The sequence below is a fragment of the Trichosurus vulpecula genome, chromosome 2 (genome assembly GCF_011100635.1).
Source record: "Trichosurus vulpecula isolate mTriVul1 chromosome 2, mTriVul1.pri, whole genome shotgun sequence".
NCBI classification, from domain to species: domain Eukaryota; kingdom Metazoa; phylum Chordata; class Mammalia; order Diprotodontia; family Phalangeridae; genus Trichosurus; species Trichosurus vulpecula.
The window spans coordinates 32,802,324-32,820,742 of record NC_050574.1 but is presented as its reverse complement, the minus strand read 5'-3'; the positions used below and the strand labels follow the sequence as shown (position 1 = coordinate 32,820,742).

Here is an 18,419-nt window from a genome sequence, read left to right as displayed (position 1 = left end):
GTTAGATCATTAGTAATAATAGCAGCTCATGCAATTGACAACCAGCTTATTTCATTTTAATTTAATTTAAATCTTATTTTTAAAAAGTCTATTGATATTTTTAGGAGAAGCAGTACAGTGTAATAGGGAGCGGTCCTGAAGTCAGAAAGACCCGGGTTCAAGTCCCACCTGACACAAGCTGTCAGGACAAATCTCTCAAGCCCTTCATGCTCTAGGCAGCTGTGCTCCCACTCAGACCAGTGAATTCACAGGTCTTGTATCTATCCTTCTATCCACATTTCTCTATCACTTTCGTTTCTGAGTGTATCCCTCCCTCCTCCCCCCATATAGTGAGCCATATTTTGTAACAAAGGTTTTTAAAGAGAAAGAGAATAGAACAAAAACGATTCAGCAAAACTAATCACAATACATCAGTCATACAGCATATGCAACATTCCACACCCATAGTCCCCCCACCCCTGCAAAGAGGTAGCTTCACAGTTTATATCTTAGCAAAGGCAGGGCATGTATCCACATATCCATTTTATTTATGGGGAAACTGAGGCTCAGATTTGCCTAGGGTCACACAGAGCAGGGTTTTAAACCCTAATCTCCCGATCCCTGGTCCAGGACAAAGCACTTCATAGCTTGTCCTGGCTCTGTTGTGTCTCTTTCATTAAAGATGGATCTGAGCTGGAAACGACCTCAGAGGTCATCTAATCTGACTCCCTCACTGTACAGATGCAAAAACAAAGGCATCAGAGAGGGTACCTAAGTCACCCAAGGTCACACAGGGAGTTAGTGATAGCCAGGATTTGAAACCAAGTTCTCTGGCTTAAAAACCAGCACTATTTCCACTAGATCACTGGCATAGCCTTGCCTCCTTTTCTCTGCACATGCTCTCTTGGTAAACTTATATGCTCCCATGGATTTGATCATCAGCTCTCTCTAATATTTTGTTTTTTTCAATGACACATAAAATAATTTTTAACATTCATTTTAATTTTTTTTGAAAACTCACAATGTAACATGCTATCTACATCCAGAGAAAGAACTTTGGAGTTTGAATGCAGATAGAAGCAAACTATTTGCTCTCCTTTCTTTTATTGTTTTGCTTTGTTTCTTCTTTCTCATGGTTTCTCCCATTAGTTCTAATTCTTCTTTACATCATGACTAATGTGGAAATATGTTTAATATGAATGTATAAATAGAGCATATATCAGATTGCAAGCCATCTTGGGGAAAGGGGAAGAAAGGGAGGGGGGAATTAAAACTCAAAATCATATGGAAGTGAATGTTGAAAACTAAAAATAAATTAATTATAAAATTTTTTTGAGTTCTAAATTCTCTCTCTCCTTTTCCTCCCCCCTCATTGAGAAGGCAAGCAATTTGATATAGGTTATTCATGTGCAGTCATGCAAAACATCAGCTCTCTCTGTATGACTCCCAGATCTATATATCCAGCCCTCATCTATCTCCTGAGTTCCATTCGCATGCCACCAAATCCCTGTTCAACATTACCTAGATGAACCACAGGCATCTCAGCACAACTGGTCCAAAATGGAAGTCATCTCCTGTGCCGTTCCCCGCCCCACACACACACACATTCCAACTCCCCTTACTTTCCCACTTCCCTGTTTCTGTAATGGACACCATCATCCATCTAGTCACCCAAGATCAGCACCTAGGAGTCATTCTTGACTCTTCGCTCCCTTGTCCTCCACAGGCAATCAGTCGCCAACTCTGCCTCCATGACATCTCTGACATCCACACCCTTCACATGGCTACCACCCTAGTTCAGGCCCTTGTCACCTCTCATCCAAACTATTAGTTGATTGTGTGACATGGCCAAGTCACTTAACTTCTGTTTGCCTCAGTTTCTTCAACCGTAAATAAGAATAATACTAGCCCTTACCTCATAGCGTTTTGTGAGGAACAAAATTGTGAAAAGTGCTTAGTACAGTGCCTGGCACTTTGTAGGCAATATATAAATGTTTACTTCCTCCCCTCATCCCAGGACAGGCTGAGATGAGGCAGCGTGGGGTGGTGGGAAGTGCAAGATGTGGGTTCAGATAACTGGAATTTGAATTTCAGTTCTGCAATCTATTTCCTGCAGGACAAGAAGCCTCTTGATCCCCTTCTCTGAGTCTCAGTTCTAAAAATGAGGGGATTGTATTAGGTGATTTTAAAGGTCCCAGCCCCAAAGCCTTTGGCCCTGTGAATGACTCCTTTCTTCTGGATACCCTTTCCTTCCTGTGATTTACTGACATTAATCTTTCTTAGTTCAACCCCTACCTTTCTGACCATCTCCTTAACCTCTTACCCTCTTGTTCCCAACTATTAAGTGTGTGCATCCCCCAACACTCTGTCCAAGGAGCTTTTTTCTCTCTATATGCACTCTCATTGATTTCATCAGCTCCCATGAGTCCAATGATCATTTCTATACAGATGATTCCAAAATCTATATACAAGGTGTCCCTAAAGTCTGGACACATAGGTAATGTGGAGTTATCGCATCAAGTTCACTTGAATCTTGAAAAGCACGTCAACCTTTGCATCACAAATGATGGAAATTATATTGAAGATGTTATTAATTAATATTCCAACTAAAAAAACTGTTGAAAATTTCATTCATTTCATTCTCTTAAATATATGCATTTTTGCCTGTGTGTCCAGACTTTAGGAACACCCTGTATATCCAGCCCTAGTCTCTCTCCTGAACAGCCCTAGTCCTCCATGGCCAACTGCCTGCTGGGCATCTCCACCTGTATGTCCTATGGACATCTCAAATACCCCTGCAGCCTCTCTCTCTGGTTGGCTGGTTCTTCCCAGAACCTCCATGTTAAAGAGGAAGCCTGAGCCAGCCATGTCTTCATTTCTCTCCAGGCTGCACTCCTGACTCTCATGGCCTTTTTCTTCAATAGCCCCATGTAGAGTACCTTCATCTCTTCCCTGCTCCCCCTTTTCCTGTTTTCTTGTAAGCTCTGTGAGGGCATCCTTCTTTCTGCTTGTATTTCTATTCCCAGCACTTACCACAGTTCCTGATACATAGTAAGGGCTTAGTAAATGCTTGTTTACTTGACCTGACTAACAATATATACAAAACGGAATTCATTATATGTCTCCCAGAATATAACCCCCCCCACCCCAAACTTCTCTATTTCTGCAAAGGATCCCATGATGCCTCCCTTCATTCAATTTCACAATCTTGGAGTCATCCTTGACTCTATTCTTTTTCTCACATCCAATCGGTTGCCCAAACCAGCCAATTCTACCTTCACAACACCTTTAACATCCCTACTCATAGCCTCTGGGCCAATTCAAGCCTTCTTCAACTCTCACCTAGACAATTACAATAGCTTCCAAATTGACTTTCCTATTTCCAGTCTCTTCCTTCTTCGACCCATCTTCTATGTAGCTTCCAAACTGATATCCATAAACCCTTGGTCTAATTGTATCACTCCTCTACTCAAAACACTTTAGTGTTGCCCTTAGGATAAATACAAAATCCTCAGCTGGACTTTTAAAGTCCACTATGATTTGGCTCTCACCTACCTTTCCAGTTTTATTTCAGTATTACTCCCCTTCATACACTCTCCATTCCAATCAGAGTGGCCTGCTAGCTGTTCTGTACTATACATGTTCCCTCTCCGATCTCTGGGCCTTAGCACAGGCTGTGACCCCTAACTGGAACATACTCCCTCCTCATCTTTACTTTCTAGAATCCTTAGTCTCCTTCAAATCATAGCTCAGGGGCCATCTCTTGTCAAAGGCCATTCCTGATGCCTCCTAGAAGGTGGTTACTTTGCATATGCTTTTTATTTGCTTATCTTATACATGCTGTATCTTCCCCTCCCCTAGAATGTAAGGACCTTGAGAGCAGGGATGATTTTATTTTTATTTTTGTTATCTCCAGCACCTAGAACACAAGAGGCATTTAATAATGTTCATTGAATTAAATTGAATCTACTATAGACCATCTCTGAGAAGAGTTTGCGGGGAGGGACTACACTGTGTAGACATATGGAGGTTTAAAGTTCAGAACCCTCAGAGATTCCTTAGATCATCAAGTTTCCTTATGGGGCCAAAGTCTTAGGAAAATAGGCTCCCTTGCCTGGGAAGATTTGTATGAACTGACGCAAAACAACGTGAGCAGAACCAGGAGAACATTACACTAACAGCAACATTGTACGGTGATCAGCTGTAAATGACTTAGCTATTCTCAGCAATAGAATGATCCAACACAATTCTGATGAGCTTATGAAAAATGCTCTCCATCTCCAGCAAAAGAACTAATGGAGTCTGAATGCAGATTGAAACATACTTTTTAAAAACTATTTTTCTTGTTTGTTTTTGTTCTGTGTTTTTTTCTCCACAACACGGCTAGTATGGCTGCACATGTCTTACACATATCAAATTGCTTGCTTTCTCTGGGAGGGGTGCGGGGAGAGAAGCAGTAAGCAAGGAAAAGAGGGAAAGAATATTTTTTTAAAAGAATTTTTTAAATTGTCTTTACATGTAATTAGAAAAAATAAAATAGTAAATATCTTTAAAAAGAAAATGGTCTCCCTTGTGACCTTCTGGCCAGTCCTGTTCTGTTTCTTGGAGGGACAGAGGAGCCAAGAGACAAAGTTCAGCTTTCAGAAACTCAGCTCAGTGTTCGTGTCACCAGTCAGAGTCTCCTCCAATTAATTGGGGGTATTTCAGATTACTGCAAAAGGCCCTACCCCTGGCCTAGTCTCTCTAACCCCTAAAACACTTCCCAAGCCAGAGGGGCCATACCAGCTACAGCACAACCTTGCCCAAGTAAAGTAACAGGTGTGGTTCTGCATGTATACACTAGGTGGTGATGCAGCTTTTGGGAGCAACGAAAGTTGGGGATAAGGAATTCCTTTCAATTCATCACCTAGGATTTTTTATCATGCCCACTGTCTCTACCACACCGTTGTTTGGCCCTCTCTAGACAAAAGTTTCCCTCTTGACAATGAAAACTAAGCAAAAACACAGGATTCTGTCCTGTTGGTCCGGGGGCAGGGGGCACCCCTACCCTCCATTGAAGGAGGAGGTACATTTCATTATCTCTTTTCTGGAATCCTCACCAATTTTTTCATTATTCAGAGTTTTGATTCCTTTCAGCAATCATTTCTCTTAGAGAGTTTTAATCACTATGCCTATTATTCATCTGGTTCTACTTATTTCTCAGGGCATCAGTTCATACAAGTCTTCTCAAATTTTTTTGTGTTCCTCATTTCTTACTGCCCAATAAACAAGCCATTGTCTTCATATACAACAGCTTTTTCAAACATTCCCTCAATTGATAGAAACCCACTTTGTCTCAGGGTTCTCTGGTACAAGAGAGGACTGCTATATATGTTTTGGTTTATGAAATCCAGCTCCTAGCCAAGTGGGGTGGAGGAGGGATGGCCAGGAGCTACATATGGAGGGGTACAAGGCTCCTGAATAGTAGAGAAAATGCTGAGCTCGACTTTGCATTGGACAGGACAAGAGACTTCTTAAGTTGGCTCCAGAGCATCTTCAGAGGGATAGGTGGACTTGGGACACTCCAAGGAGGAAAGGGAAAAAGACTCTGGAAGAGGGGACATGTAAGGAGCCCCTCCCTATGTGTCTGGAAGACTGCTAGAAGGGACTGCCCTGGGTGGGATTGTCTCCATCATTGTCTTCCCTTGTTTGAGCTGAGATCTCATGTAGTTTCCAGCTGACGAGTTCAGTCATTCTTGTATATTCTTGGTATATTCTAATAATTCTAATAACTTGTCTAGTTTCTGATTGCATGAATAAATGGTTTTACTCATCATTTGCATATGGTCTTTTGTGTAATTATTGTTTGGTGGAAAGGGGATAAGCTGGCCAGTATAAGCCAAGGGCTAGCCTCCCCCTTAAGTGTGACCAGGGAAGCAGTTTTCCTTCTGAACCCACTCATATACCCCTAGACCAGAGAGACAGCTATTTGACATGTGGCAGGTGGCTATGTGACTGGAGAAAAGTGCCTTCTTCAGATGGGGAGGGCCTCCCTAAGCCCCTCCTCTTTCCTCCTACCTCCACCCCTGCCCCAGCTAGCATCCTAGCAGGGTAGGCACTGTCCATTGCCTTCTTCCTTTCCGCAGAAGTGGGCCAGAGATAGAAAGATAATAGAATACACTATTTAGACTTCCCAAATGGCTGCTTGCTAACTAGGTACAAGACATTAGCCTTCTGATGGCTGGGATGGGGTGTTAATGTGTTGTTAATGACAAGAATTCACATATTTACTCTTACCAAAGGAGCTGATCTGGTCACAGGCTTATTATAGCTGGAATGAAATTCAGAGGCAATCTAGTCCGACTCATTTTACAGAAAAAGGAGCTGAAGCTGAGGGAGATGAAAGTCATGCCAATGGTAAGTATCAAAGGTAGGATTTGAACCCAAGGCCTCTGACTCTCAAGACAGTACATTTTCCTTTGTATCATCATGCTGCTTCCTCTTTTCCCTCCTCTCATGTCTTCCACATCAGTAAGTCCGAGGCACTAGAAAGCTTTATGAAGTCAGGACTCTCCTAGAATCCCCTTAACTCAGTCTTTTAAAATGCCTCTTCTCCACCTTCGATGTATTGTTTCTTGACTTTATAGTTAAGGTCTACAGACCTGTGGTGCTGACCTACCTCATTGTTGTGGGCCTGTGAAACCTGGGTAGTCTACCAGCACCAAGCCAGGAAACTGAATCACTTCCATTTGAATTGTCTTGGGAAAATTCTGAAGATCACCTGGCAGGATAAGATACCAGACACTGAGGTCCTTTCTTGAACTAAACTGCCAAGCATTCAAACTCTGCTTCAGAGAGCTCAACTCCAGTGGGCTGGCCACATTGTTCGAATGCAAAACATATGCTTGCCAAAAAGACTGTTTTATGGAGAACTCACACAGGGCAAGCGTTCCCATGGTGGTCAGAAGAAGGGATACAAGGACACTCTCAAGGTCTCTCTTAAAAACTTTGAAATTGATTGTGTGACATGGGAAACACTGGCACAGGACCAACCAGCATGGCATACCTACATCAGAGAAGGTGCTGTGCTCTATTGATGAGGTCAGGGAACTATATGTTTTTAGGGATGCTCAAAACCTCAAAATACCAACATGTCGGGTCCTGCTTGAATTAATTCGACTTAAGCCTTCTCTTAGCCAAAGAGAAACAAAATTTATTACAGATTCATCATATAGGGTTGTCTTAAGAAATCTCACCATTGGTGATGCTTGGTTTCACAAGTGGACCAGAGCACTGTCATGGAGGCAAGATGAAAATTATATACAGAAAGATTGGGGGGGGGGGAATCTAGGGTGGTCCTGGGGTGATGGGAGGAGGGGTTTAGGGAGGGTCTTGAGGAGGAGTCTAAGGAGGAGCTTGATGGGACTGGGGTGAGGTCAGACTCCAGGAATTAAGAGAATGGGATTAAGGGTGGGAAGTAGCTGAAGACTACCTGGAGATAACCAACACATGTAAGGCTAGGCTAGTTTAAAGGTAACATATTTGGGCACAGACACTTTGATAGGATCAAGGGTGGAAACTAGCCAGACAATGGAGGGCTAGGCTAGGTTAAGAGTAACCTAGCCTAGAGGTTTGGGCCTAGCAATAATGAAAGGCTTATGGCCTCAGGCAAATGCTCCATCTAGTGGGAAGATTCAAGGGGAGTTCAAGGGGGCTTCTACAGTCTAAACCCCATAACTATGAGCAAAGCCAAATTGAAACAGCTCAAAGGAAATGCAGGATGCACAAATTTAGAGTATGCATCCCAAATGTTCACATGGACTATTTGTGTCTGACTTGTGGTAGAGCAGTCTGAGCTCTTAATAGCCTGATCAGCCATAGGCAGACACATTGAAACTTGACTCTAGCATAGTGATGTCATTTTGGTCCTCTTCGAGAATGAAGGACAACAACTGACCAACCAACCAGTTTCAGGCACCTCCCTTCAAGCCCAAAGGAGGAAGCACTTGGAGGGAACTAGGGAGGAGGAGAGTCTCAGCTGAAGACTGGGTTTTGGCCTAAGGCTTCCTAACTTCCTCCTCCTATCTCCTTGACTAGAGGAGGATCTTGTGAACTTCAGAGGGTTCTGAGAATCTTGGGCTGCCTGTTAGCATCCTAACAGCCTCCACAGGACAGCCAGGAGGACCCTGACTGGCAGGGTCTTCACTGAGGGGCAAGTACAGCCTAGACAATAAAGAAAGGCAGATGGAGCCCAGTACAAAAGTTACACTATACCTGAGGGGAATGTTGACGGTGGACTTTTGAGAGTCTGTAACTGACTGCAATGTGTGCTATATTTGCTGTTATTTATTATATTTCTTTCTCTTTCTGTGTGACACTGAATGAGCTGAACATCTCCTTTACCCAATCACTTTATAGTTATAAAACAAAACAAATAGGATTTTAAATATAGGAGGAGCTTAACAAAATGCTAATTAACTGACTGATAAAGAAGATACTGAGGCAGCTGGGTAGTTCAGTGGATAAAGCTTTGGGCCTGGAGTCAGGAAGACCTGAATTCAAATCTGGCCTCAGACCCTTCCTAGCTGTGTGACCCTGGGCAAGTCACTTAACCTCTGTTTGTCTTAATCCACTGGAGAAGGAAATGGCAAACCACTCTAGTATCTTTGCCAGGAAAACCTGCTACAGCTGGACTTGCTACATCTGAGATAATTTCTGAGGTGGTTACAAAGGGGTAAGTCTGTGAAATGACCAAAGAAATTGCTGAAAAAATAGAAATGTATAAGAAACGTAATCAACTACTCTTGGATGAGAGGGCCAAATGTAGCAGCGATGCTGACAAACTGGCCAGATTGAAGCTAAAGTGCAAAGGGCAGGTGAATATCATTGAGAATGTAAAACTTCACCTTGTGGAAGTAGAGACCAATATAAAGTTCAATTGATGCAGAGAGAACAAGAAATAAATGACCTGATCTCACATTTGGAAACTCTCAGCAGGGAGAAGGAGGAGGAGGAGGAGCTTTAAAAGAGACTTGAAAAATCAAGCTGAGGTAGGTCAGAGTTCCTGGCAGTCCCGAGTGGCACCCCAAGGAGCAAGGTGGTCCTCTGCCTTCAGGGCCAAATAGAAAACCAGTTCTGCAGTTTGGAAATTCCTCTGCAAGCCAGGACACAAGAGACAGAGCTTTTTACCCAGATGAAATCCAAAGGCCATTGTAAGAATGTTCTCCTGGGAATTGGAAAGCAACCTAGTCTGTAGGCAGCCTGCTCCAAACCTTAGTCATCCCTATGGTTTAGAAGACCCTGAAGACAGCAGCAATGATGATGAGAATGTCCTTACTGCTCCAGAACCTGCAGGCCAGCTTTTACATGCTCACTGGACCGGCTTTGGCTTTTATTCCAGCTTTGAGAAGTGTCTGCTCTATGAATTAATGTTCCCTCCCAACTACGTTCTGAGTAAGTTTAAAGAACACATCGAAAGTCACTGGAAGGTGTGCTTCATGTCCAGATTATGCCCAGCAGGGGTTTGGAAGGCATGTGCAGACCCATTTGATGAGAATGTTTTTAATTTTTTATAAATTTGTTTAAATTTTGACTAGAATGCCAAGTTTATTATGTGTTATTCCAGTTTACCATTTAAAAAAAGGTTACCTCCCAATAGCTAGACCATATCTGATAAAACATCTACTACAGTTTTCTGACTATTTACATTATACGTTACCTGTGTACGAAGTAGAAGAATTAGGGGCAGGATCAATATTTGGCCTATCAGCAGATAGCAACTGAACACCTGTTACTTGCACCTGCTCTAAGAAAAGAAATTCTTTGTGTGTATGTATCTTTATTTATTCCCCGATTGTGAACATTGTATCAATAAAAGATATAGGGATTATTTTAATGTAACAACAGAATAAATTATATGGTAGTTAACAGACTGATAATGAGTTTCTACTGAGTAGGTGATCGAGCATGATTAAATATTATGTAACAAAATATTTCTCTTTTTTTTGGAGGGGGAAGGCAAGGCAATTGGGCTTAAGTGACTTGCCCAAGTTCACATAGGTAGTGTCAAGTATCTAATAAAAATGTTTCTGATAACAAACTTGCACAGTAATTCTTTGGGCAACTTTCAGAAAATGATATAATTTATCAAATGAGCAGTTTTTTAATCCTCTTTAGAAGTTTAGGCAGGTGGATTTCAGAAAAACCTGGAAAGACTTACATGAACTGATGCTGGGTGAAGTAAGCAGAACCAGGACAACATTGTACACAGTAACAGCCACATTGTGTGATGATCAACTATGATAGACTTAGCTCTTCTCAGCAATACAATGATTCAAGACAATTCCGAGACTCATGCTGTCTATATACACAAATATATATACAAAATGCTGTCTATATCCACAAAAAGAATTATAAAGTCTGAGTGAAGATTGAAGCATACTCTCTTCTCTTCCTTTTTTTTCTTTCTTGTGGTTTTTCCCTTTTATTCTGATTCTTTTTTTCATAATATAGCTCATATAGAAATATGTTTAATATGGTTGTATATGTATAGCCTATATCAGATTTCATGCTGTCTTTGGGAGAAAGGAGGAAAAGGGGGGGGGATTTAGAACTCAAAATCTTATAAAAGTGAATGTTGAAAATTAATAAATAAATTCTTAAAAATAAGTTTAGATGAATATATGATGAGATTACATGCTTGCAACATAGCAAATACCTCTTTGTACACGTGAAATGTTTGCCTTAGGAATGAATCTAAGAAAATACTAAAAATAGTATTTTTATGAATAAGAAATTATTTTAATTAAAATTTTTTTGCAGCCAGAACCCTGTTGGGGTTAATTAATTAATAATTAACTTAATAATGGGAGAGGATAGGATAAGTATAAAGGTATGTATTAATCAAGGAAGAATATGCTAGGTGGCCAAAGGAAGGAGGAGGCCTGAGTCTTCCTTGGAGAGGGAGGACTGGGAGGGTCCTGACAGAGAGAAATGAGCCTGGGTTGAAGGCTGGGAGGAGAGACCTGCCTGAAGCTGAAAGGGCATCTCCAGTGAGACTGAGGGTGTGGATACTGAATTTCCCAACCCACAGAAGATGAGTGGGTCCTGATACTTCATGAGCTCTTCATATCTATGCCCCATTTATTCTCCAGCAACAGAAACTCCCAGAGAGACAGGTGCCAGAGACAGAGGTCTGAGCAGGACTGGAGAGGAATGCTACCTAGGCTGGGAAGGAAGACCTTTGGAAGGCCCAGTCCCATAATCCATTCTGGCAGATGGGCAGCTTGTGCTCTCTCCTTTGTTGAAATATCAAGGTCTCCAGGGCCATACCTACCCACCTTCCATCCCCCTAAAATTTACCCATTCATTGTCTCCAATGCCAGTCTCAGGCTTTGACCCACCGCTCTCCCTTCTATGCCCTCCCCCTTTAACCCTCCCCACACTGTGTCTAACTGGGCAACATCTTTCCTCTCCCCCAGCAGTGGCCCAAGATGCCACACACTTCACTCTATTTCCAGGCACCTCTCCCCCATCTCACCACTCATCTGCACTATTGCAATACCTTCCAAATTGGTCTCCTTGCCTATGGTGGTCTCTCTCCTTTCAAATATATCTTTCACACAGCTGCCAAAATTATTTTCTCAAGGCACAGGTCTAACTATGTTCCTTCCTTGGGAAACAAAAAAAAAAAAAAGAAACACAAAGACCTTTGAATGGCTCCCCATTACTTCCAGGATAAAATGTGGACTCTTTAGGCTGGAACACACTTCCCAAGAATTCCCAACTTCCAGGACACAGGGGACTCCCTTCTCCTTCAAACCTCACTTAGTCATGGGCCTAGGCTTGGAGAGACGGAGTTGGAAGGGTATGAAAGTAGAATGAGATCACTGGGGTTGGGGGGGGGGGTGCAGAGAGGCAAGGACATACATTCCCTGCCCTCTCCAGCACAGTTCATGATTGGTTTGTCCTCTTAATTGGTCTCTGATTTCTTGAAATGGACAGCTAGGTGGCACAGTAGATAGAGCATTAGGCCTGGAGTCTGGAATCTTCCTGACTTCAAATCTAGCCTCAGCCACTTCCTAGCTGTGTGACCCTGGGTAAGTCACTTAATCCTGTTTATCTCAGTTTCCTCATCTGTAAAATGAGCTGGAGAAGGAAATGGCAAACAGCTCCAGTGTCTTTGCCAAGAAAATCCCAAATGGGGTCCCAAGTATCAGATATGTCTGAAAAATGAGTGAACAACCACGTGGAGCCTTTAAGAATGAATTCTTCCAATAAATGCTGCAAAATTACAAGAAGTGAAGTTTGACCCCAAAGAATGGCTAGAAGCCTCCTCCTGCTTCTTTGCAGAAGTGGGGGATCCATGGATGTTGAACTTCATGTATATTATCAGATTTCTTTTTATATGTTAATGAGCTTTGGTGATTTTTTTTTCTTTTTAAAAAATTTCTTTGTTCTTTGGGATGACTCTGGGAGAGGGGAGGAGGGTGGATAAAGGGAGAAATTAAGGCAATATTAAAAGAAATCAATAAAAATTTATTTTAAAAGGGTGATTTTAGGGTCCCCCCTTTACTGGAAAGGCTGGGGTTCCTAGAATGAAATCTGGGGTGTTGGCTTCTTCCCAAAAGTAGGAGCTTCCACCCTGCCCCTAGAGCTGGTTAGTAGAGACAGTGAGAGATTGAAGCACGGGCATCTGTGGGCATGGGGTGAGGGAGGGAATTGTGGGCAGTGAGCAAAGAAGGCTGGTCTGGGGTGGGGGTGGGGGGAATCAGCATTGCCTTTAGAAGCATCACAATGAGCTGAGACAGCCTTTATTCCTGAGCTCTGTGCAGCCCCAGCTCTGCCTTGCCTTGGATGAGGGGGACAAGGTGCTCGAGGGAGAGGGGAACACTCAATGTGGGGACAACAGGGACCTGTCTGGCCTGCAGATGATTGATCCTCATATCCCTGGGCTGGAGCCTGAGCCTGAGCCTAGACCCCTCCAAGAGCCTGGCTCCAGATGGACAGAGGGGTCTGCAGAGACAGCTGAGGGCTAATGAGTTGAAAGGGTTACAGAAAAGCTGCCTTCGGGGACAGGGCAGAAACTGAGACTCCAGAGGAGAAGAGTTAGACTCTAGACTCTTCCTCCTCAGTCCTACAGCTGGAGGCAGGGAGGGGCATGCCCCAGGGAGAGCTAGTGGGTCAAAGCCACAGAGGCTGAGGGGGCTGCAAGACCCACCCAAATTGCCTTCCTGCCTTCTGAAGACCTTGCCAGGGCCAAAAGGATGTCCGAAGCTGAGTTGGAGGCTGAAGTGGAGGATGGGGTGTCCGACACTTCACCCATGCTGCCTGGGCCCCCCTCACTCCGCCTGAAAGTTCCCCACCTTCGCCCAGAGCCCCTGGGTCCTGCTGGGCGCTGCCTCTGGGCACTGATGCTGGCCATTGCCAACCTGACTCTCCTCTTTCTCCATTTGCTGCTACCCATTGCTGTGTTCTCTCTGGCACTGCTGCCATCGGCTGCTGTGGTCTATCTGGGCTTCCACTGTCACTCTAGGGTGAGCTACAGATTGGAGAAGAGGGGGTGGAGGAAGCCGAGGCCAGGATGGTAGGGGAGGGGTGAATAGGCCTGAATTGGGCTCAGAGTTTGGCCCATAAGGTTGAGGGGATTTAGAGGTGTTGGGGCCCAGGGAATAAAGGAGCTAGACCCCAGGACAAAGTAGGAGGGAGAAGTTTGAGGTCTGAGGAGGAGGGAGCCCCATAATCAAGGGTGGCTAACAGAAGGATGAGGACAATTTGGCCCTAGGTCTCCTAGGATGGGGGTGGGTGGGTCTGAAGGCCTAGAGAACTGGGGGATGGGTGGCCAGAGATCCAAGGGCCCTCAAAGAGAGAGGGTGGGGTAGTCTGGGCTGTGATCTGGCCAGGGTAGTCCCAACTTTGAACAAACTCAGCCCCAGGTTCTGGGGACTCTGGAACAAAAGGCAGGTAAGCAAGACCCTGTCACATCTGGGGTTCAGGATTTGGAAACTGCCATAGCCCCATGGGAGGCCTTACGAAGGGGCTGCTTTTTCACTCTAAGATTCAGGTAAGGGCAGGATAGACCAAGGCATCTGTATCACCAGTGCCATACCGATAGCAGCTGCTATGAATATTCATTCCACCCTTAAACCCTTCCAGAGAATCTGAGTTCCAAAGAGTTAAGAGCAGCCTATCACGAGTATCTTTGTCTCTGTGGGGTGAGAAGACCTATTGTTTGGCACAAAGCAGGGAGGGAGAACCAGCTCTCGGGCCTCCCCTCCTGGTACCAGGGGCCACCAGATGGCAAAATGCTGGGTCTCTAGGGAGCCAAAGATTGTCCTAGTCAGAGTGTGTATGTGTGTGCAACTGTGTAAATGTGTGTGTGTGGGGGGGAGGTGTTGTTTTGTTGTTTCAGTTGGTTGGGACTCTGTGGGGGGAGTGAAGTGTTTGTTAGCCTGCGGTTATATCAATCAGTAAGTACCAAGTGCCTACTATGTGCCAGGCACTTTGGCTCCAGGTCCTGGAGATTAAAAAAAAAAAACTGGAATGGTCCCTGCTCTCAAGGAGTTTACATTCTATAAAGTGAAACAACCTGGCCACCAGTGTCCCCTTATTTTCCCCTTTCCCCTTTTCCCCCTTCTTCCCCTACCCTCTAACGGGGTAGCACCCCCTCTTCTTCCACAGACAAGCAAATGCAACAGAGGTATGAGGCACATAGAGACATACAAGGAGAGGGGAGAGAGTATAATACGAATAATAGTTACCATGTAGTGTTTATATAGTGTTTACTACGTGCCAGGCACTGTGTTAAGTGCTCTACCATTATGCTCTCATTTGATCCTCACAGCAACCTTGGGAGGTAGGTGCTGTTAGGATCCTCATTTGACACATGAGGAAACTGAGGCAAACAGGTGAAGTAACTTGCCCAGGGTCACAGAGACACACAGTGTCTGAAGTCACGTCTGAACTCGAGTCTTCCCGACTCTGGAGCTCTGCTCACTGTGCCACCTAGTTGGGGCAGCTTCTACCCCGAAGTGTGATGAGAGGGCCTGAGCCTAGATGGAGGAGGGGAGGAGCTTGAAGGGGGGGAGGGAGGAAGTTGGGGGGAAGGGGAGAGCTAAGTCTGCTGAGGAGTCAGGGGAGCAGGGGTTGGATGGAGGTAAAGGGTGGAGATGAAGGAGAAGATTGAACCTAAAGAGGAGGAAGATATGGGGGGGCTGAGGTAGATCACGGCAGTGGCTCCTTTTGTAGCCAGAGGAGCAAAGACTCGGGGTGGTGGTGAGGTGAATAGGAGGGGACCCTGGGATTCCGAGAATAGACAGGGTTGGGGAACATTTCCCAGAAAATCCCACCCAGGCCAGATCGGAAACGTCTACTAGAGAGAGGAAGAGTGCTGCGTCTGTACCCCACCCCCTCCTGCAGTAGAGGGGGTGCTGCGTCTATATTCCACCTTCCTCCCGCAGTGGAGGAGGGTGCTGTGTCTGTGCCCCACCCCTCCCACAGTGGAAGGGAGTGCAGAGTCTATGCCCCATCCCCTCCTACAGTACAAGGGGGTGCTGCGTCTGTGCCTCCTAGAGGGGGTGTTGCTTCTGTATTCCACCTTCCTCCCGCAGTGGAGGAGGGTGCTGTGTCTGTGCCCCACCCCTCCCACAGTGGAGGGGGGTGCAGAGTCTATGCCCCATCCCCTCCTACAGTACAAGGGGGTGCTGAATCTGTGCCTCCTAGAGGGGGTGTTGCTTCTGTATTCCACCTTCCTCCCGCAGTAGAGGAGGCTGCTGTCTGTGCACCATTCCCTCCTACAGTAGAGGAGGGTGCTGCGTCTGTATCCCACCTTCCTCCCTCAGTAGAGAGGGGTGCTGTGTCTGTACCCCACTCCCTCTCACGGTGGAGCGGGGTGCTGCGTCTATGCCTCATCCCCTCCTACAGTACCAGGGGTGCTGCTTCTGTGCTCCATTCCCTCCTGCAGTAGAAGGGGTGTTGCTTCTGTATTCCACCTTTCTCCCGCAGTGGAGGAGGGAGATGTGTCTGTGCCCCATCCCCTCCCGCAGTGGAGGGGGGTGCAGAGTCTATGCCCCATCCCCTCCTACAATACAAGGGGGTGCTGCGTCTGTGCCTCATCCCCTCCTACAGTACAAGGGGGTGTTGCGTCTGTGCCTCATCCCCTCCTACAGTAGAGGGGCTGCTGCATCTGTATCCCACCTTCCTCCCGCAGTGGAGGAGAGGCTGTGTCTGTGCCCCATCCCCTCCTACAGTAGAGGGGGTGCTGCGTCTGTATCCCACCTTCCTCCTTCAGTAGATGGGGAGTGCTGTGTCTGTTCCCCACTCCCTCTCACGGTGGAGCGGGGTGCTGCGTCTGTGCCCTACCTCCCTCCCGCAGTGGAGCGGAGTGTTGTGTATGTGCTCTACCTCCCTCCCTCCCTCCCTCTCCAGGTGCTGCGCTCGGATTCCCGCCCGTGCCGGGCCCTGCTAGACGACCGCAGCTCGTCCGCGCTCATTGTCCTCGGCTTCCTGACGCTGCCCCCTCTGCTGGTGCTGGCCTCTGCTGCCTACGGCCGTCTGATCCGCCGCCTGTGCCCGCTGCTGCCGCTGCCGCCACCGCCCTGGGCCGCAGCCTGCGCCCGAGGCTCCTCAACCAAGCCCCAGGGAAGCTGCCTAGAAACCCAGGGAAGCTGCCTAGAAACCCAGAGAAACTGCCTAGAAACCCAGGGCAGGTGTGAGGGTGACAGCCAAGCCCGGGATTGGGTGTGAGGTCCTGATCAAAGAGCCGCAGCGCCAGGTCCCAGAGACACTTTCTGCCCCAAGTTTCTGAACACCCCAGTTCAGGTCGTCCCAGTTCCCCACGATGGGATCCCAAAGCCATCTCTTATTCTCCATTTCCAGATGCTGGCGGCCCCCAGGTCCCATCCCACCTCAAACCCTATGCTTTGTCTCCTGGAAGTCCTAGGTCCTGCATCTCCCTGCTCAGGGCGGTCTAGGACCCCTCCTCTCTGGAAGGGACTGAGTCCATAATCCAAGTCTTCTCCTCACCAGAAGAACCCAGGGTCAAATTTTCAGTCTCAACACAAATATTCCCCAATGAAAATCCTAGGGTTTCCTACCCCTACCCTCAGGGGACCTAAAGTCCCTTGCTTCCCAGCAAGGTGTCACATACTTGAGAACCTCAGGAGGTCCAGTAGCTTTGCCCTTGCTGACGACCTTGCCCCCATCTCCCTCATCAATCCATTCCTCAGAGATTCCCCACAACCCCAAAGTCACCTCTACTCCCTTGGCTTTCCTGGACCATCTCTGCCTGAGCAGGCACAAGACCCAAAGTTTCTCCATTCCTGCCCACTCAGCCCCAGATTCAGCCCCTCCAGCCCAGCTGTCCACGTCCCCCCGCCCCCAAGTTCCAGACCTCCAGGCCCTCAGTTCAGGAGGTATGCTTGGGACATAGAACCCTGGAACCTGACCTGGAAAGGACCCAATGAAGCACCTTTGTTTGTCCCTCAAGAACCTCTACTTCAGCAGCATTCCCCCTCCCCGCTCCTACCCCTCCTTTCTGTTATCTGCTTGTGTTCTGGGGTGGGGTGGGGTGGGGGATGGGGAGAACTGCACCCAGTGTCTGGGCCTCCCAGAGTCATTGGGGTGGGTGGGTAGGGATGGAAGGAAAGAATCAGGACCTAGGAGGCATTCCACCCCCACCTGACTCCAGACTCTCCACCCCACCCCACATCCCATCTTCAAATAGAGAAGGAAGGATTCAGATGAGACTTTACTGATTCCCCTTCTCCCAACCCCCAGCTCAGCTTCTAGTGCTCACACCTTTCTAGAATAACCTTGTGTTCATGCATATTGGGACAGTGAAATGGAAGCTTCTGGAAGACAAGGACCTCTGCACTGCCATCTACTAAAATGTGATGATATCTACACAGTGGCTAGTACATAGTAAACAGGGGAAGGGAGAAAGGAGATAAGCATTTCTTGAATGCTTACTGTGTACCACCTACTATGGGGAGTATAGAGATTGCAGGAGGACTAGCTCCTCCGGTGGGAGGGCTTGCCTAGCCCTTTTCATCCACCTTTGGAGTCCACCCAACTCTCACCCATGATTCACCCAACTCTCACCCTTGGCTCCAAGAAGCTGTAGCGTGTGCAGTGGCCACACCCTGGTAAACTGTCTTGGCAGACGGGCTAAACCAGGTTAACGGTAACTGATGGGTCACAAACTCCTCGATGAGTTAAGGGGATGTCTGCCCCAAGCACGTGAAGACTTCCAGTGTCAGAAGGAGTGGATGAGAACAATTTGTTCCAAGGGCCACAAAGGCGGCTGAAGCAGGTGCTGTGGAGCACTTAGAGCTTGGTCAGACACAGGGCGCTCCAAGGTCATCCACTGCATCCCCAGCCGTTGCCCTTCATCCTCGTGTTTGTCCTGCCACTGGACCTCAATGACTCCAGAAGAATGTGGCGATGACTTTGCGTAACTTTGT

General features: G+C 46.5%; 1 protein-coding gene across 1 annotated transcript; it reads left to right on the top strand.

Moving 5' to 3' along the window:
• Positions 1-13,223: 13,223 nt before the first annotated feature.
• Positions 13,224-17,177, top strand: TMEM88B (transmembrane protein 88B). The gene is made up of 2 exons (XM_036747419.1): positions 13,224-13,493; positions 16,384-17,177. Exons 1-2 carry the CDS (start codon positions 13,224-13,226, stop codon positions 16,699-16,701), a joined length of 588 nt encoding a protein of 195 aa, XP_036603314.1. The 3' UTR covers positions 16,702-17,177.
• The last annotated feature ends 1,242 nt before the right edge of the window (positions 17,178-18,419 follow it).